This window comes from Mustelus asterias, unplaced genomic scaffold (genome assembly GCF_964213995.1).
Source record: "Mustelus asterias unplaced genomic scaffold, sMusAst1.hap1.1 HAP1_SCAFFOLD_830, whole genome shotgun sequence".
Taxonomy (NCBI): domain Eukaryota; kingdom Metazoa; phylum Chordata; class Chondrichthyes; order Carcharhiniformes; family Triakidae; genus Mustelus; species Mustelus asterias.
In genome coordinates this window covers 121,809-149,719 of record NW_027590776.1, presented here as the reverse complement: position 1 = coordinate 149,719, position 27,911 = coordinate 121,809, and the positions used below count along the sequence as shown (strand labels likewise).

The following is a 27,911-nucleotide window of genomic DNA, read 5'->3' as shown; positions in this document are numbered from 1 at the left end:
CAAATTTGCTAATCCACCCAACTATACCCTCATCCAGATCATTAATAAATATTACAAACAGCAGTGGCCCCAAAACAGATCCCTGAGGTACACCACTTGTAACCGCACTCCATGATGAATATTTACTATCAACCACCACCCTCTGTTTCCTATCCGCTAGCCAATTCCTGATCCAATTTCCTAGATCACCCCCAATCCCATACATCTGCATTTTCTGCAGAAGCCTACCATGGTGAACCTTATCAAACGCCTTACTAAAATCCATATATACCACGTCCACTGCCTTGCCCCCATCCACCTCCTTGGTCACTTTCTCAAAAAACTCAATAAGGTTAGTAAGGCACGACCTACCTGCCACAAAACCATGCTGACTATCACCTATCAATTCATTACTCTCCAAATAACTATAAATCCTATCCCTTATAATTTTTTCCAACATCTTGCCGACAACAGAAGTGAGACTCACCGGTCTATAATTCCCGGGGAAGTCTCTGTTCCCCTTCTTAAACAATGGGACAACATTCGCTAACCTCCAATCTTCTGGTACTATACCAGAGGCCAACGACGACCTGAAGATCAGAGCCAGAGGCTCTGCAATCACTTCTCTTGCCTCCCAGAGAATCCTTGGATAAATCCCATCCGGACCAGGGGATTTATCTATTTTCAGACCCTCCAGAATATCCTGCACATCCTCCTTATCAACTGTAATACTGTCTATTCTACTCCCTTGCAACCCAGTGTCCTCCTCAGCTATATTCATGTCCCCTTGCGTGAACACCGAAGAGAAATATTGGTTCAATGCTTCACCAATCTCCTCCGGTTCCACACATAACTTCCCTCTGCCATCTATAACTGGCCCTAAACTTGCCCTAACCAACCTTCTGTTCTTGACATACCTATAGAACGCCTTAGGATTCTCTTTAACCCTATCCGCCAAAGTCTTCTCATGTCCCCTTTTAGCCCTTCTAAGCTCGCTCTTCAACTCCCTCTTAGCCAATCTAAAGCTTTCTAGTGCACTACCCGAGTGCTCACGTCTCATCCGAACATAAGCCTCCTTTTTCTTTTTAACCAACAAAGAAACTTTTTTGGTGCACCACGGTTCCCTAGCCCTACCAATTCCTCCTTGCCTGACAGGGACATACCTATCACAGACTCGCAGTAGCTGCTCCTTGAAAAAACTCCACATGTCGGACGTTCCCAGTCCCTGTAATCTCCTAGTCCAACCTATGTTTCCTAATTCTCTCCTAATAGCCTCATAATTACCCTTCCCCCAGCTAAAACCACTGGCCCGAGGTTCATGCCTATCCCTTTCCATCACTAAGGTGAACGTAACCGAATTGTGGTCACTATCACCAAAATGCACACCAACTTCCAAGTCTAGCACCTGGTCTGGCTCATTTCCCAGCACCAGATCCAATATAGCCTCACCTCTAGTTGGCCTGTCTACATACTGAGTCAAAAAACCTTCCTGGACGCTTTGAACAAAAACTGACCCCTCTAACGAGCTAGAGCTATAACAATTCCAGTCAATATTAGTCAAGTTAAAATCCCCCATAACAATTGCCCTATTACTTTCACTCCTAAGCAGGATTGACTCCGCAATCCTTTCCTCAACCTCTCTAGAACTTTTAGGAGGTCTATAAAAGACTCCCAACAGGGTGACCTCTCCTCTCCTATTTCTAATCTCCGCCCATACTACCTCAACAGATAAGTCCTCATCAAACCTCCTCTCTGACACTGTGATACAATCTCTGACCAATAATGCTACCCCTCCCCCTCTTCTACCTCCTTCCCTACTTCGACTAAAACATTTGAACCCCGGGACCTGCAGCATCCATTCCTGCCCCTGCTCTATCCATGTCTCTGAAATAGCCACAACATCGAAGTCCCAGGTACTGATCCACGCTGCAAGTTCACCCACTTTATTGCGAATACTCCTGGCATTGAAGTATACACATTTCAAACCCTGCTCCACCCCACCTCTGCAATGCCGTGCATTGCAGTCCCCATCCATGCATCCCTCACTTTCAGCCCCACTACTCAGGATCCCTCCCCCCCCCCGAATCAGTTTAAACCTCCCTGCATGGCCTTAGCAAATTTACCCCCCAGGATATTGGTCCCCTTCTGATTAAGGTGTAGACCATCCTTCTCATAGAGGTCACACCTTCCCCAGTACGAGCCCCAATTGCTTAAGTACCTGAACCCCTCCCTCCTGCACCATCCCTTCAGCCATGAATTCAAACCTTCCCTCTCCCTATTCCTCTCTAAACTATCCCGTGGTACAGGCAAGAGTCCAGAGATAACCACTCTGTCAGTCTTGGCCTTTAGTTTCCACCCCAACTCCATAAATCCCTGCCTAATATCCCCTTCCCCTATCCTCCCTATGTCGTGTGTCCCCACATGTACAATAACTTGTGGTTTATCTCCCTCCCCCCTAAGAGTCCTGAATACCCTGTCAGACACATCCCGGACCCCAGCCCCTGGTAGGCAACACACCAACCCTGAGTCCCTACCTTTAGTTCCGACCCTCCTATCTGTCCCCTTAATTGTGGAGTCCCCAATCACAAGGCCCAGTCTTTTACAGCCCCTAACCACCTGAGCTTTCTCACTCGGCTCACCCCCAGAGATCTGCTCTCTATGCTCAGTTGATTCCTCCTCAACTGTAGCCTCCAGCACCGAAAACCTATTATGGAGGGGAACCGCCCCAGGGGATTGTCTTCCCGATTGCTTCTTACCCCTCCTCCTGGCATTGACCCAAGCCTCATTTCTAGGAGTTACTATTTCTCTATAACTCCTATCAACTTCCACCTCCGCCTCCCGAATTATGCGGAGTTCCTCTACCTCCCCCTCCAGCTCCTTTACACGCTCCTCCAGAAGCTGCAATCTAATGCACTTCTTACAACTAAAATCTCCTGAAACACTACTGGATTTCCTCACCACATACATCCCACAGGAGATGCAGCATACTGCCTGAACTGCCATCCCTGAAGCCATTACCAGCAAGAAAAAAAGAAAACAAAAAACAAAAAAAAAAACTTCCCCAACTGTCACTCTCCACTGCAGCCCGAGCAGCACTCCCTCACTGAGACACCAACTGTCACTCTCTACTGCAGCCCGAGCAACACTCCCTCACTGAGACACCAACTGTCACTCTCTACTGCAGCCCGAGCAACACTCCCTCACTGAGACACCAACTGTCACTCTCTACTGCAGCCCGAGCAGCACTCCCTCACTGAGACACCAACTGTCACACTCTACTGCAGCCCGAGCAACACTCCCTCACATGATGTCTTGTAAGCAATGATCACTCTGGGCCTTTTCACCCCAACAGTCCTCATCACACCATCTTAAGACAGGATCAGCAATAGTGCTGTACAACAGACAGCCTAGATTCTGGCAAACGGAGGTAGGCAGTACAACACCTTGTTATTCTCATTAATTGAAAGTGAAACCAGCTTGGCAAAGCCACAAGGAAGCTGGAAATTCTGTTTCTGGTTACACCCCCTCATGGATATATTTGCCGACTGATAGACACCATCCACAGAGCACTGAGGAGAGAGGTTTGTGTCACTGGACTGCACGAGGAACATCAAAGATCAAAGCAAGATGAAGTTGTTCTCTGGAATTTTCATCATTGGTGCTCTAGTGACTGGAGGTGAGACTTTTTATTCAATAGTTCACTTAGTGATCACTTCCATGTTAATTATTTTCATGAAATAAAGTGGCACAATTATATATGTGAATGATATTCTGTTCCCATATGGAGAGTGTTTTAAAGCAATGCTTATTATACGAATGATATGTTGGAGCTTTTGCAACTTATTCATTGGAAATGGCTGTTGTTGGTAAGCCTGGCATTTGTTACCCAACCCTAATAGATCTTGAGAAGGTGGCAGTGAGCATTTCTATTCAATTGTTGTAGTCTATGTGGTGTAAGTGCACCCAGAGTCCTGCCAGGAAGGAGATTCCAGAATTCTGAGCCAGTGGCAATGAAGGAACAGTTTGTATAGTTCCAAGTCAGGTGGATTGGAGGGGAAGCTCCAGGTGGTGATGTTCGCATGTACCTGCTGACTGTGATGACTTCAGCCAGACTAATGAGGTTGGCTTGCTAGAACTACCTGATGAGTCCATCCTGACTGTCTGCCCCTCTACCGTGGCTACATTCGCGGCCAGGTGTCCCTGGAGAGGGAGCATGCGGTGTCCACGGGTGCAGTTGACGCCTTCCGCGACCGCTGGGCACCGCAGGGGCTGGGGTGTATTATCGACCCTGATATTCACGTTTTGGTTTGACGTTTTAAGTTTCCTTTCGACTTTGTTTTTGGTTCGGGCTGTTTCCCCTTCCTTTTGGGGAGCTGCCCCTTTTAATTTGTCCCTAAGTTAATTTGAGTTTGTTTATTTGGTTGGTATCAAAACAGATACCCGATGAGTCCATCCTGACTGTCTGCCCCTCTACCGTGGCTATATTCACGGCCAGGTGTCCGTAGAGAGGGAGCATGCGGTGTCCACGGGCGCAGTTGTCGCCTTCCGCACCCGCTGGGCACCGCAGGGGCTGGGGGGCATTATAAAACCCGATAATCATATTTTAATTTGATGTTTTAAGTTTCCTTTCGACTTTGTTTTTGGTTCGGGCTGTTCCCCCCTTCCTTTTGGGGAGCCGCCCCTTTTACTTTGTCCCTAAGTTAATTTGAGTTCGTTTACTTGATTGGTGCCGAAAGAGCTACCTGATGAGTCCTAATTGATGGTTAAATCAGGGAGTCTCATGGTCCCTATTTAAAGCAGGTGTGTCAGACTCCCAGACTTCATTCAGCAGGGAGCAACTGGAGAGCTGGCTGTGTACAGATGTGTGGTGTAAATAAAGTAACTTGGTAACGGGACTTTTGCCTCTGTGGAGTTATTACAGTGGCGACAATGAAAAAGGAGTGACTTGAAGGAACTTGCTGAATCACCGCACATATTGAGGGTAAGCCATTGTTGAGAAAACATGCTGCTGTTTGGGAAGTTGGACTCTTCTGACCCCGCAGTGGAGGATTGGGCCCAATATGTGGAAAGGCTGAAGTATTTCTTCAGGGCAAACGACACAGCCTCAGATGAGAAGCAAAGGGCTATCCTGCTGACTGTGTGTGGACCAGCAGCTTTTGTACTTATGCACAGTTTAACTTTCCCAGAGGCACCGGACACAAAATCTTTCCAAGTCAAACTTAGTTCAAGAATATTATGCCTAAACCAACCCTGATCCTGCGGAGGTACCATTTTTACTCCACATTTAGAGAAGCGGGGGAGTCGATCACCAGTTTCCTAACAAGACTAAGACGTCTGGCAGAGGCTTGTGAATTTGGGAGGACACTAAATGAAATGCTCCGAGACCAATTGGTGTGCGGAATTAACGATATGACTATGCAGAAACACCTGTTGGCGGAGGCCCAGCTGGACCGTAAACAGGCATTACAGCTGACCTTGTCGTTAGAAAAAGCGGCAAGAGGAACGCATGAGCTCTAAGGTATCCCGATGGAGGTAGAGGCCATCACGAGGGAGACTGGGTTTGGGGATTACCACTATGGGGCAGGCCACTACATAGCGGTCCTCTGGAAGGATTCGGATACGTGGGTGCCTAAGTCCGCCTATAGAACCGCACCTAGACAAGGTCAGGTTAACCCAGAGCAGTTCCTGTAGAGCTCCGCCCGACATGACATTGCTATGGTTGCTAGTGTCAAGAGGCACAGAGAAAAAACAAGTCTCCAAAAGCAACATGGCCAAAAAGAACACATAGGCCGAGGGACAGGAGGATGCACAACTTGGAAGTTCCCTCTATCTCTGATGAGGAATAGCTACTGTGCGTAGCGATGACAAAATCAGAACCCATCAAATTGTCAGTGAGACTGAATGGACGCTCAATTTTAATGGAGGCCCACACAGGTGCAGCCATATCAGTCATAGAGGAGACCGTGTTTAACAAGATACGCACTGGACTCCAACCCTTAGCCCTGACCAAAACTTTGGCAAGGCTGAGGGCCTATACGCGGGAATCACTGAAAGTGATGGGTACAACCCCTGTGCCAGTTGCTTATGGGAAACAATTAGTTAGGCTCCCATTAATGGTAGTGGAAGGTTCGGGACCGAGCCTACTAGGGCGAAATTGGCTAAAAGAGGTCCAGCTAGATTGGACAAAGATCTTCCAGTTGGGAAATGGTCGCCTGAGTGAGGCCCTGAACAAATATCCGGAGTTTTTCGGGAAGGCCTGGGAACAATCAAAGGAGTAAAGGCAAAATTGCATGTCGACCCAGAGGCTGTCCCAAAGTTTTGCAAAGCCCGACCGGTACCGTTTACATTAAGGGAAAAGATCGATGCGGAGATCAAAAGATTGCAGCACAAAGGAATAATAAAACTGGTCTAGTTCGCGGAATGGGCAGCACCTGTGGTTCCTACCTTAAAGCCGGACGGCTCGGTGCGCCTTTGTGGTGATTACAAATAGACGATAAATCGTTACTCAGCTAGACAAACACCCAATCCCCAGGATCGAGGACCTATACGCAAAGTTGGCAGGAGGACTCCTATTCACAAAACTGGACATGAGCCATGTACACCTGCAACTACGGCTGGACGAGGATTCGCAAAAATTCACCACAATAAATACGCTGAAAGGCCTCTTCCAGTATAAAAGATTATCTTTCGGGGTATCGTCAGCTTGTTCCAAAGGACCATGGAGAGCATCCTACAAGGGTTACCACAGGTTGCAATTTACCTAGATGATGTCCTCATTACGGGTTGAAATGGGGAAAAACATAAAGATGGGGACATAACACACAAAATGGCTGCCTGGCACATAAAAAGTCACCTGGGAAAGAGACATTAAACAGGCACTGACTTTTAGTGCAGACAGCTACTTGACATTAAAACATGAAGGACAGACAGTTATTTAAAGTTAAACATGCAGGAATCAGATACTGCAGGAAGCCAGCCAGGGCTTTAGGCACTTTAAGCTAAGGACAATAGGGTCTGATAAAGAGATTAGCCACAGATGGGAACGGGAATACATAAATGCAGGAAAACCAATTACTGTATGAATAGACCGAAACTAAGTCATTGATAGGGAAAATGTACCCATTCTATGAAACAATGCGATGTTAAAAGCCTATGTCTGGCTGTAACGATGTGTTAACTATCGATCCGACTCGACTGTAATGATGTGTTAAATGGCTAATATACGGACTATCCATTGTCTGAAAAGTACAAAAACGAACCACTCCTATTGTATCATTGAGAGAAGGTAGCTGCCTAATGTACTGCGGAGTGCCAGTGCCTTTTCGCCATGAAGCTTCGTTAAATAAAACTGTATTGTTGAAACATCCAAGTCTGACTCCGGTGGTTTTCCCACAACCAGGTAAAACAAGGGCGGAACATCTGCAGAACTTGGAGGAAGTTCTCAGCAGACTTAGAACATAGAACAGTACAGCACAGAACAGGCCCTTCGGCCCACGATGTTGTGCCGAGCTTTATCTGAAACCAAGATCAAGCTATCCCACTCCCTATCATCCTGGTGTGCTCCATGTGCCTATCCAATAACCGCTTAAATGTTCCTAAAGTGTCTGACTCCACTATCACTGCAGGCAGTCCATTCCACACCCCAACCACTCTCTGCATAAAGAACCTACCTCTGATATCCTTCCTATATCTCCCACCATGAACCCTATAGTTATGCCCCCTTGTAATAGCTCCATCCACCCGAGGAAATAGTCTTTGAACTTTCACTCTATCTATCCCCTTCATCATTTTATAAACCTCTATTAAGTCTCCCCTCAGCCTCCTCCGCTCCAGAGAGAACAGCCCTAGCTCCCTCAACCTTTCCTCATAAGACCTACCCTCCAAACCAGGCAGCATCCTGGTAAATCTCTGCACTCTTTCCAGCGCTTCCACATCCTTCTTATAGTGAGGTGACCAGAACTGCACACAATATTCCAAATGTGGTCTCACCAAGGTCCTGTACAGTTGCAGCATAACCCCACGGCTCTTAAACTCCAACCCCCTGTTAATAAAAGCTAACACACTATAGGCCTTCTTCACAGCTCTATCCACTTGAGTGGCAACCTTTATAGATCTGTGGATATGAACCTCAAGATCTCTCTGTTCCTCCACAGTCTTCAGAACCCTACCTTTGACCCTGTAATCCACATTTAAATTAGCCCTACCAAAATGAATCACCTCAGATTTATCAGGGTTAAACACCATTTGCCATTTTTCAGCCCAGCTTTGCATCCTATCAATGTCTCTTTGCAGCCTACAACAGCCCTCCACCTCATCCACTACTCCACCAATCTTGGTGTCATCAGCAAATTTACTGATCCACCCTTCAGCCCCCTCCTCTAAGTCATTAATAAAAATCACAAAGAGCAGAGGACCAAGCACTGATCCCTGCGGCACACCGCTAGCAACCTGCCTCCAATCCAAAAATTTTCCATCCACCACCACCCTCTGTCTTCGATCAGACAGCCAGTTACCTATCCAATCGGCCAACTTTCCCTCTATCCCACACCTCCTCACTTTCATCATAAGCCGACCAAGGGGGACCTTATCAAACGCCTTACTAAAATCCATGTATATGACATCAACTGCCCTACCTTCATCAACACACTTAGTTACCTCCTCAAAAAATTCTATCAAATTTGTGAGGCACGACTTGCCCTTCACGAATCCGTGCTGACTATCCCGGATTAATCCGCATCTTTCTAAATGGTCGTAAATCCTATCTCTAAGGACCTTTTCCATCAATTTACCAACCACCGAAGTAAGACTAACCGGTCTATAATTACCAGGGTCATTTCTATTCCCTTTCTTAAACAGAGGAACAACATTCGCCATTCTCCAGTCTTCTGGCACCACCCCGTGGACAGCGAGGACCCAAAGATCAAAGCCAAAGGCTCTGCAATCTCTTCCCTTGCCTCCCAAAGAATCCTAGGATACATTTCATCAGGCCCAGGGGACTTATCGACCTTCAGTTTATTCAAAACTGCCAGGACATCCTCCCTCCGAACATCTATTTCCTCCAGCCTATTAGCCTGTAACACCTTCTCTTCCTCAAAAACATGGCCCCTCTCCTTGGTGAACACTGAAGAAAAGTATTCATTCATCACCTCGCCTATCTCTACTGACTCCATACACAAGTTCCCTCTACTGTCCTTGACCAGCCCTAACCTCACCCTGGTCATTCTTTTATTCCTCACATAAGAGTAAAAAGCCTCGGGGTGTTCCTTGATCCGACCCACCAAGGAATTCTCGTGTCCCCTCCTAGCTCTCCTAAGCCCCTTTTTCAGCTCATTCCTTGCTAACTTGTAACCCTCAATCGAGCCATCTGAACCTTGTTTCCTCATCCCTACATAAGCTTCCCTCTTCCTTTTCAAAAGACATTCTACCTCTTTCGTGAACCATGGTTCCCTCACTCGGCCATTTCCTCCCTGCCTGACAGCGACATACCTATCAAGGACATCCAGTATTTGTTCCTTGAAAAAGTTCCACTTTTCATTAGTTCCTTTCTCTGACAGTTTCTGTTCCAAACCTATGCCCCCTAATTCTTGCCTAATCGCATCATAATTACCTCTCCCCCAATTGTAAACCTTGCCCTGCCGTACGGCCCTATCCCTCTCCATTGCAATAACAAAAGACACCGATTGTGGTCGGTGCAGACTCGATGGGCCGAATGGCCTCTTTCTGCACTGTAGGGTTTCTATGATTCTATGATTCTATACTACAAACAACAGAGGCCCCAGCACAGATCCCTGCAGAACACCACTAGCTACAGATCTCCATTCTGCAAAACAACCTTCCACCCCTACTCTCTGTCTTTTATGACCAAGCCAGTTCTGTATCCATCTCGCTAACCCACCCCAAATCCCACGTGATTTTAGTCTTTGTACCAGTCTGCCTTTTGGGATCTTGTCAAAAGCCTTACTTAAGTCCATATAAACTACATTCGTAGCCCTTCCCTCATTAATTTACTTTGTCACCTCTTCAATCTTGGGCTAATGCCCGCTTAATTCAGGCTCAGGCTGGGTGATTAGGATGTACTTCTCTGTAGTCTGAAAGGGGTCCAGTCCTGCAGTAACTAAATTCCCTTCCTACTATAATTGTCCTTGTCCGAGAGTTTGGTGGTCCAACCCAGAGTAACTTAAAATCACTTCCAATTGGGACCATCCAGGGACACCTGAACTGTTGGGTAAACTGTACCGCAACCACAGGCAAATCACTAGTGATGCTTTAATTTATATCACAGTTTTATTGGTTTTCGCTATATCTACTCACAAAGAATTAAAGCTCAAATCTACTTATGCTTAGTTTGGTCAATGTATGTATAGAACATAGAACAGTACAGCACAGTACAGGCCCTTTGGCCCTCGATGTTGTGCCGAGCTTTGTCCGAAACCAAGATCAAGCTATCCCACTCCCTATCATTCTGGTGTGCTCCATGTGCCTATCCAATAACTGCTTGAAAGTCCCTAAAGTGTCCGACTTTATGTATGTACCTGTTGATGTACATACGTAGAGGCTGGAGGAGGTTACAGAGATAGAGAAGGATGTAGGGGCCGGAGGAAGTTACAGAGATAGGGAGGGTTTTAGCGGCTGGAGGAGGTTACAGAGATAGGGAAGGTTATGGGGCTGGAGGAGGTTACAGAGATAGGGGGGGTTGTAGGGGCTGGAGGAGGTTACAGAGATAGGGAGGGTTTAAGGGGCTGGAGGAGGTTACAGAGATATGGAGGGTTTAAGGGGCTGGAGGAGGTTACAGAGACAGGGAGTGTCATCGAAGCTCAAGGAGGTTACAGAGATCGGGAAGGGGTAAGACCATGGACAGATTTTAAAACAATGACGTGAATTCAAAATTACCACACAACAAAGTTGTATGATTGGACTGGAATAGGTATGAGGGGCTGAATGGACTCTTAGCCTGCTCAATGGCTGATTCTAATCATGGTTCAGGATACAGGAGAGCAGCAGTGCCTCTAGTGGAAATAACCAGTAACTGCAGCATCATTGGGATCTGTTCAGACAGAGAATTGTTCTTATCGCTGATTACACAGCATTTTCAATGGTGCGAAACAGCTTAGAAAACGAAGTACAAATGAGCATAGTGCCCACACTCGAGTCAGATGAAAAAAGGTGAGAGGAGGCCTGGGTAGAGCGACAGCACCACGATGGGTGGTATTTCTGTCAAATATGCATTACTGGTGAAGGACACCAACATGGGGAAGATTGCCTTTAATGGTGGGTGTTGCATGAACAAACTGTCTTCAGGAGGACAAGGCAGAAACCAGGCTGCACGGTCCTCCCAGTCTGTAATTGAATACAATTTCATGGTTCAATTTTCACAGATGGAAAATTGCAAGAGCTTCTCATTAAAGGTTGTGGGAAATGTTTTGGAACTCTGTCCTTTAATGCTGGTGCATTCTCAGTGGAAAGAGTTGATAGATGCTGCCAATCAGTGCAAAAGATAAGTCTGAAGCATTTGCAAAAACCTTCAGCCAGAAGTGCCAAGTGGATGATCCATCTCGGCCTCCGTTCCCAGCATTACGGATGTCAGCCTTCAGCCAATTCAATTCACTCCATGTAATATCAAGAAACCCACGCAGACACGGAGTCTACACATTCTCCCCATGTCTGGTGGGTTTCCTCCAGGTGCTCTGGTTTCCTCCCCCAGTCCGAAAGACATACTGGTTAGGTGCATTTACCATGCTAAACTGCCTCTCAGTGTGCCTAGTCGGAGTGTGGCGACTAGGGGATTTTCACAGTAACTTCATTGCAGTGTTAATGTAAGCCTACTTGTGACTAATAAAGAATATTAAAAAAACAACTGGATACTGCCAGGACTATGGACCCTAACAATTTTCCGGAAATATACTGAAGACTTGCATTCCAGAACTTGCTGTGCCCCGAGCCAAGTTGTTTCAGTAAAGCTGTAACACTGGCATCTAATGGGCAAAGTGGAAAATTGCCCAGGTATGCCCTGTACACAAGAAAAAGGACCAACCTGGACAATTACCATGCAATCAGTCTACTCTCGATCATCAGTAAAGTAATGGAAGGGTTCATCAACAGCGCTATAAAGTGGCACTTACTCAGCAATAACTTGCTAATGGATGCTCAGTTTGGGTTCCGCCAAGGTCATTCGGCTCCTGACTTCATTACAGACTTGGTTCAAACATAGACAAAAGAGCTGAACGCCAGAGGTGAGGTGAGAGTGACTGCCCTTGACATTGAGGCAGCATTTGACCGAGTATGGCATCAAGGAGCCCACACAAAACTGGAGTCAATGGAAATCAGGGGGACAACACTCCACCGATTGGAGTCATACCTGGCACAAAGGAAGACGGTCGTGGTGGTTGGAGGTCAATCATCTCAGCTCCGGGACATCACAGCAGGAGATCCTCAGGGTAGTGTCCCAGGCCCGACCATCTTCAGCTGCTTCATCAATTACCTTCCTTCCAGCATAAGGTCAGAAGTGGTGATGTTTGCAGATGATTGCACAATGTTCAGCACCATTCACGACTCCTCAGATACTAAAGCAGTTCATGTCCAAATGCAGCAAGACCTGGACAATGTCCAGGCTTGTGCTGACAAGTGGCAAGTAACATTCGCACCAAACAAGTGCCAGGAAATGACCATCTCCAACAAGAGAGGATCTGACCATCGCCCCTTGGCATTCAATGGTATTACCATTGTTAAATCCCCCACTATCAACATTCTTTGACCAGCAACTGAATTGGACTAGCCATATAAATACTGTGTTTATAAGAACAGGTCAAAGTATAGGAATCCTGCAGCAAGTAACTCACCTCCTGACCCCCAAAGCCCGTCCATTATCCATAGGGCACAAGTCAGGAGTGGATGAGTGCATTCATCCTTGTCTGGATGACCACAGTTCCAACAACACTCAAGAAGCTCAACACCATCCAGGACAAAGCAGCCCCTTGATTGGCACCCCTTCCACAAGCATTCACTCCCTCCACCACCAATGCACAGTGGCAGCCCTGTGCACCATCTACAAGATGCACTGCAGGAACTCACCAAGTTCCTTAGGCATAAGCTTCCAAATCCATGACCACCACCATCTAATAGGACAAGAGCAGCAGATACCTGGGAACACCACCACCTAGGGGTTGTAGCCACTCACCATCCTGACTTGGAAATTTATCAGCCGTTCCTTCACTGTTGCTGGGTCACCCTAACAGCAACTGTGGGTGTACCTACACCTCAGGGGCTGCAGTGGTTCAAGAAGGCAGCTCACCAACACCTTCTCAAGGGGGCAATTAGAGATGGGTAATAAATGGTGGCCTAGCCAACAACTCCAAAATGCTGCAAAATGAATAAAAAGATTTGCCTGAAACCCCATCTCCACTGAACACCCAACTTTCCTGAACCCCCAACTCCCCTGAACCTCAATCTCTTCTGAACTTCCAACTCTCCTCCTCCTCTCCTGAACCTCCAACTTTCCTGCCCGCACTCCTGACACTCCTGCCCACACTGATGAACCCCCACATCTTTCTGAATTCTCATCCCTAAAGCTCACACCCCACTCATTAATTCTAACCATTCCTGAACCCCCAAATCTCCCCTCCCTCCACTCCACTACAGTTATACAAAGCCCAGTTTAGATCACACCGGGAGTCACTGTGAACAGTTCTGGGCCTCACACCTCAGGAAGGATATATTGACCTTGGAGAGAGTGCTGTGTATATTTAACTGAATGACACCGGGATTCCTTGGGTAAAATCACTGGGAGAGATTACACAAAATGGAGTTTCATTCCCCAAAATTTAGGATGTTAAGGGATGCAGTTTTCAAGTCTCTAAGGGAAATTTTGAGGGGCAGATAGAGAGAAACGATTCCTTCTGGTTGGGGAGTCGAGGACTGGGGGCCAGAGTTTAAAAATTAGAGGCAGATCTTTCGGAGTGAAATTAAGAAACACTTTGATATACAAACAATAAATGATGTTTGCTCAATGTTAATTTGAAATCACAGATTGATTGGATCTTTGTGAGCCAATGATGTTAAAGGATCAATTGGGGCGGCACGGTAGCACAGTGGTTAGCACGGCTGCTTCACAGCTCCAGGGACCTGGGTTCGATTCCTGGCTTGGGTCACTGTCTGTGTGGAGTTTGCACATTCTCCTCGTGTCTGCGTGGGTTTCCTCCGGGTGCTCCGGTTTCCTCCCACAGTCCAAAGATGTGCGGGTTAGGTTGATTGGCCATTCTAAATTGCCCTTAGTGTCCTGAGATGTGTAGGTTAGAGGGATTAGTGGGTAAATATGTAGGGATATGGGGCTAGGGCCTGGGTGGGATTGTGGTCGGTGCAGACTCGATGGGCCGAATGGCCTCTTTCTGTACTGTAGGGTTTCTATGATTTCCATGATTTCTATATGGAGTTAGGTCACAGATCAGCATTACCTCACTGAACAGTGGAACAGATTCAAGGGGCTGAATGGCCTTCCCTTGTCCTGTGCCACTATTTGTTGCACATCTTCCCCTACACCCTGTTTCAGGCTCAAACGTAGAGACACTACCCTCTGCATCACACAACCCTTCACTCCAGGACACTGCTGGGAGCTAAACCCTGGATAAAAACCACAGGGATCTTTCAAAATAAAAACTTTCAACCTTTTTTGTTCATTTGATCGACATTTGTTGGAGATCTGGGAGAGAAAAGTCCTATTTGACCAATAGTTAATGAACATCCAATTGGAGGAAATAAATAGTGTTTGTTTTCCGATTGGCCATGGGGAGGAGGTGTGGCACTGTGATTGGTCAGTTAAGTGGCCAATGGGAGGAGTTTAGGGGTGGGGCAATTGGACAAAGACCTTCATGTGATGCCATGTCCAGGAATACATCCAGTTGGTGTTGAAAGTGGTAGAAGAGGTTAAAAAAAATGTTCCAGACTTGTTTGTCAGCACCTAATGCACACGAAACAATTCTCAAAATCTTCATATAGAACATAGAACAGTACAGCACAGAACAGGCCCTTCGGCCCACGATGTTGTGCAGAGCTTTATCTGAAACCAAGATCAAGCTATCCCACTCCCTATCATCCTGGTGTGCTCCATGTGCCTATCCAATAACCGCTTAAATGTTCCTAAAGTGTCTGACTCCACTATCACTGCAGGCAGTCCATTCCACACCCCAACCACTCTCTGCGTAAAGAACCTACCTCTGATATCCGTCCTGTATCTCCCACCACGAACCCTATAGTTATGCCCCCTTGTAGTAGCTCCATCCACCCGAGGAAATAGTCTTTGAACGTTCACTCTATCTATCCCCTTCATCATTTTATACACCTCTATTAAGTCTCCCCTCAGCCTCCTCCGCTCCAGAGAGAACAGCCCTCACTCCCTCAACCTTTCCTCATATGACCTACCCTCCAAACCAGGCAGCATCCTGGTAAATCTCCTCTGCACTCTTTCCAGCGCTTCCACATCCTTCTTATAGTGAGGTGACCAGAACTGCACACAATATTCCAAATGTGATCTCACCAAGGTCCTGTACAGTTGCAGCATAACCCCACGGCTCTTAAACTCCAACCCCCTGTTAATAAAAGCTAACACACTATAGGCCTTCTTCACAGCTCTATCCACTTGACTGGCAACCTTTAGAGATCTGTGGATATGGACCCCAAGATCTCTCTGTTCCTCCACAGTCTTCAGAACCCTACCTTTGACCCTGTAATCCACATTTAAATTTGTCCTACCAAAATGAATCACCTCACATTTATCAGGGTTAAACTCCATTTGCCATTTTTCAGCCCAGCTTTGCATCCTATCAATGTCTCTTTGCAGCCTACAACAGCCCTCCACCTCATCCACTACTCCACCAATCTTGGTGTCATCAGCAAATTTACTGATCCACCCTTCAGCCCCCTCCTCTAAGTCATTAATAAAAATCACAACGAGCAGAGGACCAAGCACTGATCCCTGCGGCACACCGCTAGCAACCTGCCTCCAATCCGAAAATTTTCCATCGACCACCACCCTCTGTCTTCGGTCAGACAGCCAGTTACCTATCCAATCGGCCAACTTTCCCTCTATCCCACACCTCCTCACTTTCATCATAAGCCGACCATGGGGGACCTTATCAAACGCCTTACTAAAATCCATGTATATGACATCAACTGCCCTACCTTCATCAACACACTTAGTTACCTCCTCAAAAACTTCTATCAAATTTGTGAGGCACGACTTGCCCTTCACGAATCCGTGCTGACTATCTCGGATTAATCCGCATCTTTCTAAATGGTCGTAAATCCCATCCCTAAGGACCCTTTCCATCAATTTACCAACCACCGAAGTAAGACTAACCGGTCTATAATTACCAGGGTCATTTCTATTCCCTTTCTTAAACAGAGGAACAACATTCGCCATTCTCCAGTCCTCTGGCACCATCCCCGTGGACAGCGAGGACCCAAAGATCAACGCCAAAGGCTCTGCAATCTCATCCCTTGCCTCCCACAGAATCCTAGGATACATTTCATCAGGCCCAGGGGACTTATCGACCTTCAGTTTATTCAAAACTGCCAAGACATCCTCCCTCCGAACATCTATTTCCTCCAGCCTATTAGCCTGTAACACCTTCTCTTCCTCAAAAACATGGCCCCTCTCCTTGGTGAACACTGAAGAAAAGTATTCATTCATCACCTCGCCTATCTCTACTGACTCCATACACAAGTTCCCACTACTGTCCTTGACCGGCCCTAACCTCACCCTGGTCATTCTTTTATTCCTCACATAAGAGTAAAAAGCCTTGGGGTTTTCCTTGATCCGACCCGCCAAGGACTTCTTATGTCCCCTCCTAGCTCTCCTAAGCCCCTTTTTCAGCTCATTCCTTGCTAACTTGTAACCCTCAATCGAGCCATCTGAACCTTGTTTCCTCATCCCTACATAAGCTTCCCTCTTCCTTTTCACAAGACATTCCACCTCTTTTGTGAACCATGGTTCCCTCACTCGGCCATTTCCTCCCTGCCTGACAGGAACATACCTATCAAGGACATCCAGTATTTGTTCCTTGAAAAAGTTCCACTTTTCATTAGTTCCTTTCTCTGACAGTTTCTGTTCCCAACTTATGCCCCCTAATTCTTGCCTAATCGCATCATAATTACCCCTCCCCCAATTGTAAACCTTGCCCTGCCGTACGGCCCTATCCCTCTCCATTGCAATAACAAAAGACACCGAATTGTGGTCACTATCTCCAAATTGCTCTCCCACAACCAAATCTAACACTTGGCCTGGTTCATTTCCCAGTACCAAATCCAATGTGGCCTCACCTCTCGTCGGCCCATCCACATATTGTGTCAGGAAACCCTCCCGCACACACTGCACAAAAACTGCCCCATCCAAACTATTTGACCTACAAAGGTTCCAATCAATATTTGGAAAGTTAAAGTCCCCCATGACAACTACCCTGTGACCCCCACACATATCCATAATCTGCTTAGCAATTTCTTCCTCCACATCTCTATTACTATTTGGGGGCCGATAGTAAACTCCTAGCAACGTGACCGCTCCTTTCCTATTTCTAACTTCAGCCCATATTACCTCAGTGTGCAGATCCCCCACGAAGTGCCTTTCCGCAGCCGTTAAACTATCCTTGATTAACAATGCCACTCCTCCACCTCTTTTACCAGCTTCCCTACACTTAGTGAAACATCTATACCCCGGAACGTCCAACAACCATTCCTGTCCTTGTTCTACCCACGTCTCCGTAATGGCCACAACATCGTAGTCCCAAGTACCAGTCCACGCCCCAAGTTCATCTACCTTGTTCCGGATGCTCCTTGCATTGAAGTAGACACACTTCAACCCACCTTCCTGTCTACCAGTACCCACCCTTGACCCTGATACCTTCCCCAATACCTCACCACCCTCACTGACTTCTGGACTACAACTCCCTTTCCCACTCCCCTGACAAATTAGTTTAAACCCCCCTGAAGAGCCGTAACAAATTTCCCTCCGAGGATATTGGTGCCCCTCTGGTTCAGGTGCACCCCGTCATTGCAAACATTTTTTATCTTTACCAGTCTTTTCTTCCAGGTTGCTTCATGGTCTCCCTGCCATATTAGCCTTTGGTCACCTGGGGGTGCCATTGCTTTGTTGCTATTGGTCGATTTAGCTGGAGAGGAGTGCCATCTACTGGCTGAAATACTTCAATGCAGGAACCAGACTCCTGAGTTTATCGTTTTTCATTGTTTCATGGGACATGGATGTTGCCCATCCCTTATTGTCCTTGAGAGCACTTAGCAGGTGTAATAATCTTACCAAGGCCAGTCTTCCGTCACCATCACCCTTTACATGGCCTGAAGATAGAAACATAGAAACATAGAAAAACTACAGCACAAACAGGCCCTTCGGCCCACAAGTTGTGCCGAACACATTCCTACCTTCTCGACCTACCTATAACCCTCCATCCTATTAAGCTCCATGTACTCATCCAGGAGTCTCTTAAAAGACCCTATTGAGTTCGCCTCCACCACCACTGACGGCAGCCGATTCCACTCGCCCACCACCCTCTGTGTGAAAAACTTACCCCTAACATTTACCCTGTACCTACCCCCCAGCACCTTAAACCTGTGTCCTCTCGTAGCAGACATTTCCACCCTGGGAAAATGCCTCCAAGAGTCCACCCGATCTATGCCTCTCAACATCTTATACACCTCTATTAGGTCTCCTCTCATCCTTCGTCTCTCCAAGGAGAAAAGACCGAGCTCCCTCAGCCTATCCTCATAAGGCATGCCACTCAATCCAGGCAACATCCTTGTAAATCTCCTCTGCACCCTTTCAATCTTTTCCACATCCTTCCTGTAATGAGGCGACCAGAACTGAGCACAGTACTCCAAGTGGGGTCTGACGAGGGTCTTTTTTAGCTGCATCATTATCCCCGGACTCCTAAACTCAATCCCTCGATTGATAAAGGCCAGCACACCATACGCCTTCTTAACCACCTCCTCCACCTGCGGGGCCGATTTTAGAGTCCTATGGACCCGGACCCCAAGGTCCTTCTGATCCTCTACAGTACTAAGAGTCTTTCCCTTTATATTGTACTCCTTCATCCCATTTGACCTACCAAAATGGACCACGCGCATTTATCTGGGTTGAAGTCCATCTGCCACTTGTCCGCCCAGTCTTGCATCCTATCTATATCCCCCTGTAACTTCTGACATCCCTCCAGACTATCCACAACCCCACCAACCTTCGTGTCGTCGGCAAACTTACCAACCCATCCCTCCGCTTCCTCATCCAGGTCATTTATGAAAATGACAAACAGCAAGGGTCCCAGAACAGATCCCTGGGGCACACCACTGGTGACCGACCTCCATTTGGAAAAAGGCCCATCTATACCCACTCTCTGCCTCCTTTGGGCAAACACAGTAAGAAGTCTCACAACACCAGGTTAAAGTCCAACAGGTTTATTTGGTAGCAAATACCATAAGCTTTCGGAGCACTGCTCCTTTGTCAGATGGAGTGGAAATGTGCTCTCAAACAGTGCAAACAGACACAGAAATCAAGTTACAGAATACTAATGAGAATGCGAATCTCTACAGCCAGTCAGGTCTTAAAGGTACAGACAATGTGGGTGGAGGGAACATTCAACACAGGTTAAAGAGATGGTGTTCCTTTGGGCAAGCCAGTACTGGATTATCAATGGTCAGTGATCTGTTAATAGGGTCGACTGAGCTGCCGGAGGAAGTGGTTCAGGCAGGGATGTTGACAACATTTAAAAGGCATTTGGACAGATACATGGATAGAAAAGGTTTAGAGGGATATGGGCCAAATGCAGGCAAATGGAGCTAGCCTGGATGGGCTTTTTAGTCAGCATGGACCAGTTTGGGCCAAAGGGCCCGTCACTGTGCCGCACATTCTATGATTCTATGAAATGTCAGCTGTACAGGTACTGGTGAAACTTCCAGACTCCAAAGATGATACTCAATGCTTCCTTCTTCAATTGAGCATAGTCGCCAGTGTCTGGGAAGTGAAAGCTATGGGTCTGTCCTCTCCTGAAGGTAAAATGTGTGAGATGACTGCCCCAACGCCATGTGAGAAGCATCACAAGCGAGTTGCAATGGCACTTTTGGGTTAAAATGAACTAAGACATCGGACTTCTGCAAAGTGTCCTTCACTGCCTTGTATGCTCCCTCACATGTGGGTATCTAATGCCAAGACTGTTTAACGCACAATGGATTATGTCGGGGTTTCAACAAGTTAGTTAAATCAGAGATGAATTTCCCATAAAAGTTGACTAGACCTAGAAATGATCTTAATTGCGTCACGTTCTTTGGACGTAGAGCTTTCACGATGGCGTCCATCTTCTTTGGTTCTTTTTGTAGCCCTTTGTTATCGATAATGTGGCTCAAGTATTGTATCAAAGTTCAGAGAAAGTTGCATTTCTCTTTCTTGACACGCAGGCCACGTATTTGAACATGCTGCAGTGTGGATTCTAAGTTCGTCAAATGTTCTCAGTCACTAGCCCCGGTAACCAAAATACTATCAAGATAACAGTGCATCCCGGGTAAACCAATAAGTATTTGGTTTATTGACCGCTGAAATAACGCAGGGGCCGAAGTGATTCCAATCGTTTGTGTGGAACAGGCTTTTGTGGGTAACAATGGTAAGCAAGGGTTGTGATTCAATTGCGATCTTCATTTGAGGTAAGGCTGCGAAGGGATGGTTTTGCTAAACTTTGGCCCACCTGATAGGCTGGAGAACAGATCCTCGATCAGTGGAAGTGGATTCTGACCCACACACAACACCAGATTGATGGTCATCTCCACAAATGTAGACTGTACCATCCTATTTGGTGTAGCCCAGCCGCTCGTGATAACAGGTTCTGAAATACCAGTATCGACAAGTCGTTCTAACTCCAATTCAACTTCGGACAAATTCGGCACCGCTCTCAACTTGAGGCTTTTGGTTGGCGATTTGGTTTGATCTTGAGTTTCACTTGCACCCCTTCCATTGAGCCAAGTGTATCTTCGAATGCACTCTTGCATCTGTCCAGGATGTGCTGTTGGTCCGCCTTGGAGTTAACCAATCAGTTTACAGCGCTCCAGTCCAGCTTGGTCTTCTCTAACCAAGATTGTCCAAAGAGAGGTGGGAAGTCTCCTCAGACCAAGTGAAGAGGTAGCCCGCCCTTTGGGCACTCAGCTTCACCTTGACGATGATGTAGCCTTTCAGTGGCCGAATTTCTTCCACATGCGTTCCTATTAAGATCACACATGCTGGCCTTAAGGGAAGATGCTTTAGTTTCTGTTGATATATGGTCTCGGGGATTAAAGATACAGTGGCACCTGTGCCAACTTCCATTTTGACCAGTTGTCCATTCAGCGTAGCGACCACCCAAAATCAGTGAGATTCCCTTTGGACTGAAACATGTTCAACCTTAGCTCCTCATCCGACTCCTGAAACACCTCTTCCTGACTGCTGTCATTCTCATCAGCCATGTTATAAATTAATTTTGCTGGATTTGTCTGAGTCCTCTCATTACCTGTGTCTGGGTTATTTTTCTGCCCACTCTGTTCAGGGAACCCTGATCCCTCCCAACAATGCTCTTACAATGTGGCCAACCTTGCCACAATTCTTGCACTGACTGTCTTTGCTCCAACAATCAGCCGGTGAACGGCCCATTCTGGCATGCCTGTAGTCAGGTAGGCTTCCTCTGGGTGGCGCCCCATCCTATGTGCCAGTTCCCAACTGTGAAGTCTCTCTCTTGCTGCGAGCTCCATCGAGACTGCAATTTCCAGAGCTGGATTTAAGCTTAAAGTGCACTCGGGGAGCAAGTGCTGCTGGATTGCCTCATTTCTTAACCTGCAGACCAAACAATTGCGCAGGCAGCTACAAACCATGAAATATTCTCATCCTCTGGTTTGTTTCTTCGAAACCTGAACTGTTCCGGGATAACCAATGGCTTCAGCGAATAATGTTCCTTGAGGGCTTTCACCAATTGCTCGAGGGATTTGGTACCTGGCTTCTCTGGCTGGACCAAACTGCAGAGTAAGTTAAAGGTTTTACTTCCAATTGTGCTGAGAAAGGTTGGGACCATAAATTATTTGTCTGGACATAATACATAATTTACCATGGGCAGTCGACCTAGCCTGCGCATCGTTAAGAGTGTATGAGGAGGCCAGAGCACCCATAGGAAAACCACGTAGACATGGGGAGAATTCTCTTAATGAAGAAGGTACGGTCAATGGGTACACCCCACTTGCTGTCTTTGACTGCCACCCCACTGGTGTGACATAGCTGCTGGTTTGGGGCTGGACTGGCTTTGAGTTGCCAATGTGTTATGGTTCAGGTGTTTTATGGCGCCCACCTGGATCCTACGTTTTGCACTTTGAATTTGGCTAGGGTAAGCATGATATGTTTCACCTCAGGTATGATTCAAATGACCCACTAGGAAGCTTTTATCAAACAAAGTTTATTTAGGAATATAGTTAACATGTATGGAAAGAACATTAGCAATAACTTTGTCAATTACAAACAAGAACAAAACAGCCACGATAATGTATAAGATGTTCCAATCAAAACAAAAGCTTCCATAGACAAAACTCTTTAAATAAGTTCAACACGGCAAAGTCTAATGTTCACGTGATACTGGAATTGAATCCTTTGGTTGGAGAATTGAAAACTCTCAGTCTTGTAAGTTCTAGCACCTCTTGACACATCCAGAACAGTTTGAAGTCAGAACAGCTTCCCAGAACCCCAGACTCTGGTCAAACCACCAACAGCAGATTTTCTACTCCAGGAAGGTTTTCAGCTAACCTGCAGAATTTCCAAATCCAGGGAGAGAGAGAGAGAGAGAGAGAGAGACTTCCCTTTAGCGTGATGCCCCTTCTAAAACAATTAAGCTCTAACTGCAGCCAAACAGGAAAAAAAACCTTAAACTTCCTGGGAAGAGAAAAAAACCTACCCAGAACTCAATGCCTTTTCTCCTAACAATGCAGGGCCATAAAACTAATCCCATAAACAACTCCCATTTAAACCACTTAAGGAGCAATAAAAGGAATCTTCGTAGACAGCCTGGCAACAATGACATCAACGAAGGCAGAGAGCCTGATTTTTAAAAAAATCTCTTAAAGGTATACTAACGTCACAGATGTTAGGCACTGAAAGCCCTTCAAAGAGAACAAAGAAGCACAGAAAAGTTTCCAATGGCAAAAGTGAAAAGCAGAAAGGCTTCGCTGAAAGCCCCCAGTTGTAGAAACAGAGGCAGAAAAAGCAACGCTTGGCGAATGTGCAGCAGCAACCGTGATCAGCCTGAAAAGACAGACTGTCTTTTGGACTGTTTCTGTTTATTTTTCATCCCGCCTCGTCGTCAGCTTTGTTGTGTTGTCAGTGGGTGGGGGGTTGATATAGGATCGATTCAATTCAGGAGGTCCACGTAAGTTTTAATAAAAACAGGCGGGTTTATTTTTAAGTGTGCGCTGTACAGGCCTGAATTCCCCAACTGCCAGCATGCTGTGGAGACCCCAATAATGTCACAGAGCAATCACGTGTCCGTCCTCTTAAAGGGGCCATGCCACGGACTGTCGTTCCCCAAATACACAACAGTTTCCAACCAGTAGAGAGTTTTCATCCCTGATTCCCATTGACTCCAGTTTTGCTAGGGCTCCTTGATGCCACACTCGGTCAAATGTTGCCTTGATGTCAATGGTTGTTACTCTCACCTCACCTCTGGAGTTCAGCTCTTTTGTCCATGTTTGAACCAAGGTTGTAATGAATTCAGGAGCTGGGTGGACTGGCAGAACCCAAACTGAGCATTGGTGAGTGATTGCTGAGTAGGTGTCACTTGATGGCAGTGTTGACGACCCTTCCCGTTACTTTGCTGATGATCGAGAGTAGACTGATAAGGTGGTAATTGGCCTGTTGGATTTGTCCTGATTTTTTGTGGACAGAACACTCTTGGGCAATTTGCTGGCGAGAGCCTGTGTTATAGCTGTACAGGAACAGCTAGGGGTGCAGCTAGTTCTGGAGCAGACGTCTTCAGTACTATTGCTGGACTGTTGTCAGGGCCCATAGCCTTTGTGTATTCAATCCAATGCCTTCACTCATTTTTTGATATCATGTGGAGTAAATCGAATTGGCTGAAGACTGGCATCTGTGGGAACAGCAACAGGAGGGCAACATGGATCACTTGGCACTGATGGTTGCAAATGCCTTGTCTTTTGCACTGCTGGAATCCCCAGTCATGATAGAGCTGACTGTACTGATGTCATTTCTGGTGCCTCAGTCAATGGCAGATCGTCCATCCAGTTTCATTCCTTTTCATTAAAGAGTCAACCATGTTGCTTTGGTTTGGGAGTCACGTGTCGGACGGGTAAGGCTAACAGATTTCCTTCCCTAAAGGGCATTGGTGTTGGGTGTTTGTGAAAAGGGGTGGGGGAGATACAGGAGGCCTACATTCACATCTGTTCTCAAGGTCATTTTGTCCTGGCATTTGCTGATCCAAATGCCAAAGTTGTCCTTCACCTCAGTGCTGTTCCCATTCAACTCAACATACCTGGCAAGGAACATGAACACGTCATAGAATCATAGAATCTATGGCATGGAGACAGGCATTTCGGCCCAAAATGCCCATCTAAACTAACCCCATTTGCCTGCATTTGGCCCATATCCCTCTAAACCTTTCCTATCCATGTATCTGTCCAAATGCCTTTTAAATGTTGTCACTGTCCCTGCCTCAACCATTTCCTCCGGCAGCTCATTCCACACACATATCACCCTCTGTGTAAAAAAAGTTACTCCTCAGGTTCCCATTAATTCTTTCCCCTCTTAAATTAAACCTATGCCCTCTAGTTCTCGATTCCCCAACCCTGGGAAAAAGACAGAGTGCATTCACCCTATGCATGCCTCTCATGACCTTATACATCTCGATAAGATCACCCCTCAGTCTCCTAGACTCCAAAGAAAAAAGCCCCAGCCTGTCCAATCTCTCCATATAACTCTGTCCCTTGAGTCTTGGCAACATCCTTGTAAATCTCTTCTGCACTCTTTCCAGTTTAATAGTTTAATAACATCTTTCCCATAGCATGGCGACTAAAACTGAACACAATACTCAAGGTGCGGCCTCACCAATGTCCTGTACAACTGCAACATAACTCCCCAACTTCTATACTCAATGCCCTGACTGATGAAGGCCAGAATGCCAAAAGCCTTTGTCGTTGCCCTTTACATACACCATGGTGAACTGGGGGTTGTACATGTGGAATGTAACAACCTGGTTCCGCTGTGACGGAGGCTCCGCAGTCAGGGTGGAGAGGGACCCCTGTTTGTCTTTTTCCTTGAAAGCCTTCAGAAGCTTAATACATCCTGCAACACTCAAGAAGGTCAAAATACTCACTGCTGGGGGAAATCCTGCAGGCAGAAGATATTTGCCACTTCAAACCTGCAGCATTCGAAGAGCACTCACTTCAAAAAGTAGGTTCGATCCATAGGCAGGTCCCCTCCCAATGTCTTCACTGTCACAAGGACAGTGTTCCATACCCCTCGGCCTGGTGGTCGAGAAGTAGCTGCAACCATAGCCCAAACACTGAGTTGTGCTGTACCGGTATTAGATACAAACCCAAAGGCTGAAACCAGCATGAAGATCCACCAGTAGCAGCAGAGCTCAAGCATTGTCTTTTTCTGGGTCTCCTTTCCCGCTGTCTTCTTCAATGCACAACCCACACTGACATCCAGTTGCTCTTTGCAAAAACTGAGAAGAAAAGATACTACACTCAATCATAGCCAAAAGACCGCAGCACTTCAATGCAGTGAGTAAAGGAATATTTCACAATGTTGGGGTTTTATGATGGTGGACATTTCTGGCTCAGCACATTCAGGTTACTCTGAGCGAAAAGATAGTCACTCAATTGGCAGTCTCTATGTGAGAGAAAGTGGTAGATCAATAATCCAGAGACCCAATGTAATGCTCTGGAAATCTGGATTCGAATCACACAATGCGAATTCAATGACAAAAAAATTTGGAATTCAAAGTCTAATGATGACTATGAAACCATCGTCAATTGTTCACCATCGGTTCACTAATGTCCTTTAGGGAAGGAAATCTGCCACCCTTACCCGGTCTGGGTACATGTGACTCCAGAGACACAGCAATGTGGTTGACTCTGAAATGCCCCCTCCAGGACAGTTAGGGATGGACAATGTCTGCTGGCCTCGGCCACTGACATCCACATCCCTGTAAATGAATTTTTGAAAATTCTGTGGTGCTGAAAGTTCCTCATTCCTCTCTTATCTGTCACCAGTTATTCCGACATTCTGATCATTTCATTGGCCCACAGCAGGATTCCATCCCAATAAGGCCTTCATTTTAGTTAAACCAGAAATATGTGAGTTACACACAAAACAACTCATCATTTTGATTTGATTTGATTTATTATTGTCACATGTATTAGCATACAGTGAAAAGTATTGTTTCTTGCACGCTACATAGATAAAGCATACCGTTCATTCAAAAGTCTGATGGCAGCAAGGAAGAACTGTTCTTGAGTTGGGTGATACGTGACCTCAGACTTTTATATATTTTTTCCCCGACAGAAGAAGGTGGAAGAGAGTATGTCTGGGGTGCAAAGGGCCCTTAATTATGCTGGCTGCTTTTCTGAGGCAGCGGGAAGTGTAGACAGAGTCAATGGATGGGAAGCTGGTTTGCGTGACAGATTGGGCTACATTCACAACCCTTTGTAGTTTCTTGCGGTCTCGACAGAGCAGGAATCATACCGAGCTGTGATACAGCCAGAAAGAATGCTTTCTATGGTGCATCTGTAAAAATTGCTGAGAGTCGGAGCGGAAATGCCAAATTTCCTTAGCCTTCTGAAAATATAGGCATTGGTGGGCTTTCTTAAATATTGTGTTGGCATAGGGGGACCAGGACAGGTTGTTGGTGATCTGGACACCTAAAAACCTGAAGCCCTCGACCATTTCTACTTCATCCCCATTAATGTAGACAGGGGCATGTTCTCCACTGTGCTTCCTGAAGTCAATGACTATCTCCTTCATTTTACTGACATTGAAGGACAGATTATTGCTGTTGCACCAGTTCACCAGATTCTCTATCTCTTTCCTGTACTCTGTCTCATCATTGCTTAAGATCCAACCACTGCGGTGGTGTCGTCAGCAAACTTGAAAATTGAGTTGGAGGGGAATTTGGCCACACAGTCATAGGGGTATAAGGAGTATAGTCAGGGGCTGACAACACAGCCTTGTGGGTGTTGAGGATGATCGTGGTTGCCGAGGATGATCGTGGTTGCCTTACTGATTGTGGTCTGTGGGTTAGGAAGTTCAGGATCCAGTTGCAGAGGGCGGAGCCGAGCCCCAGGCCACGGTATTTGGAGATGAGTTTCATCGGAATAATGGTGTTGAAGGCTGAGCTGCAGTTAATAAATAGGAGTCTGACATAGGTGTCTTTGTTATCTAGGTGTTCCAGGGTTGAGTGCAGGGCCAGGGAGATGGCGTCTGCTGTGGACCTGTTGTGGCGGTAGGCGAACTGTAGTGGATCCAGGCAGTCCAGGAGGCTGGAACTGATTTGTGACATGACTAGCCGTTCGAAGCAGTTCATACTGATGGATGTCAGAGCCACCGGACATTAGTCATTAAGGCAGGCTGCTTGGCTTTTCTTTTGTACTGGGATGATAGTTGTTTGCTTGAAGCAAATAGGGACCTTAGATTGTTGTAAAGAGAGGTTAAAGATGTCTGCGGACACCCCCCGCCAGCAGGATCTGAGTGCTCATCCGGATACCTGTCGAAATCTCAACTTTGACTTTAACACAAACACATTTTAACACAAGATACTTAACTGACAGATTGTCTTCATTTCACTTGCTAGCAAGGGGAGCGTCTTGACACAATGGCCAGAGACACCACTCCACCGGACAAAGAAAATCATCCTAGTTTATACAAT

The 27,911-nt window shown here is 46.5% G+C and overlaps 1 protein-coding gene across 2 annotated transcripts in view; it reads left to right on the top strand.

Annotated features, from left to right (window-relative positions):
* The first annotated feature begins 2,815 nt into the window (after window positions 1-2,815).
* Window positions 2,816-27,911, top strand: part of LOC144487479 (urokinase plasminogen activator surface receptor-like) — a 44,241-nt gene continuing 19,145 nt past the window's right edge. Inside the window, exon 1 of one of the 2 annotated variants that reach the window (XM_078205571.1) lies at window positions 2,816-3,655. In XM_078205571.1, the coding sequence (XP_078061697.1) occupies window positions 3,607-3,655 (49 nt within the window). In that variant the 5' untranslated portion in view covers window positions 2,816-3,606. The remainder of the gene's footprint in view (window positions 3,656-27,911) is intronic. The other variant, XM_078205570.1, reaches the window with a different exon arrangement.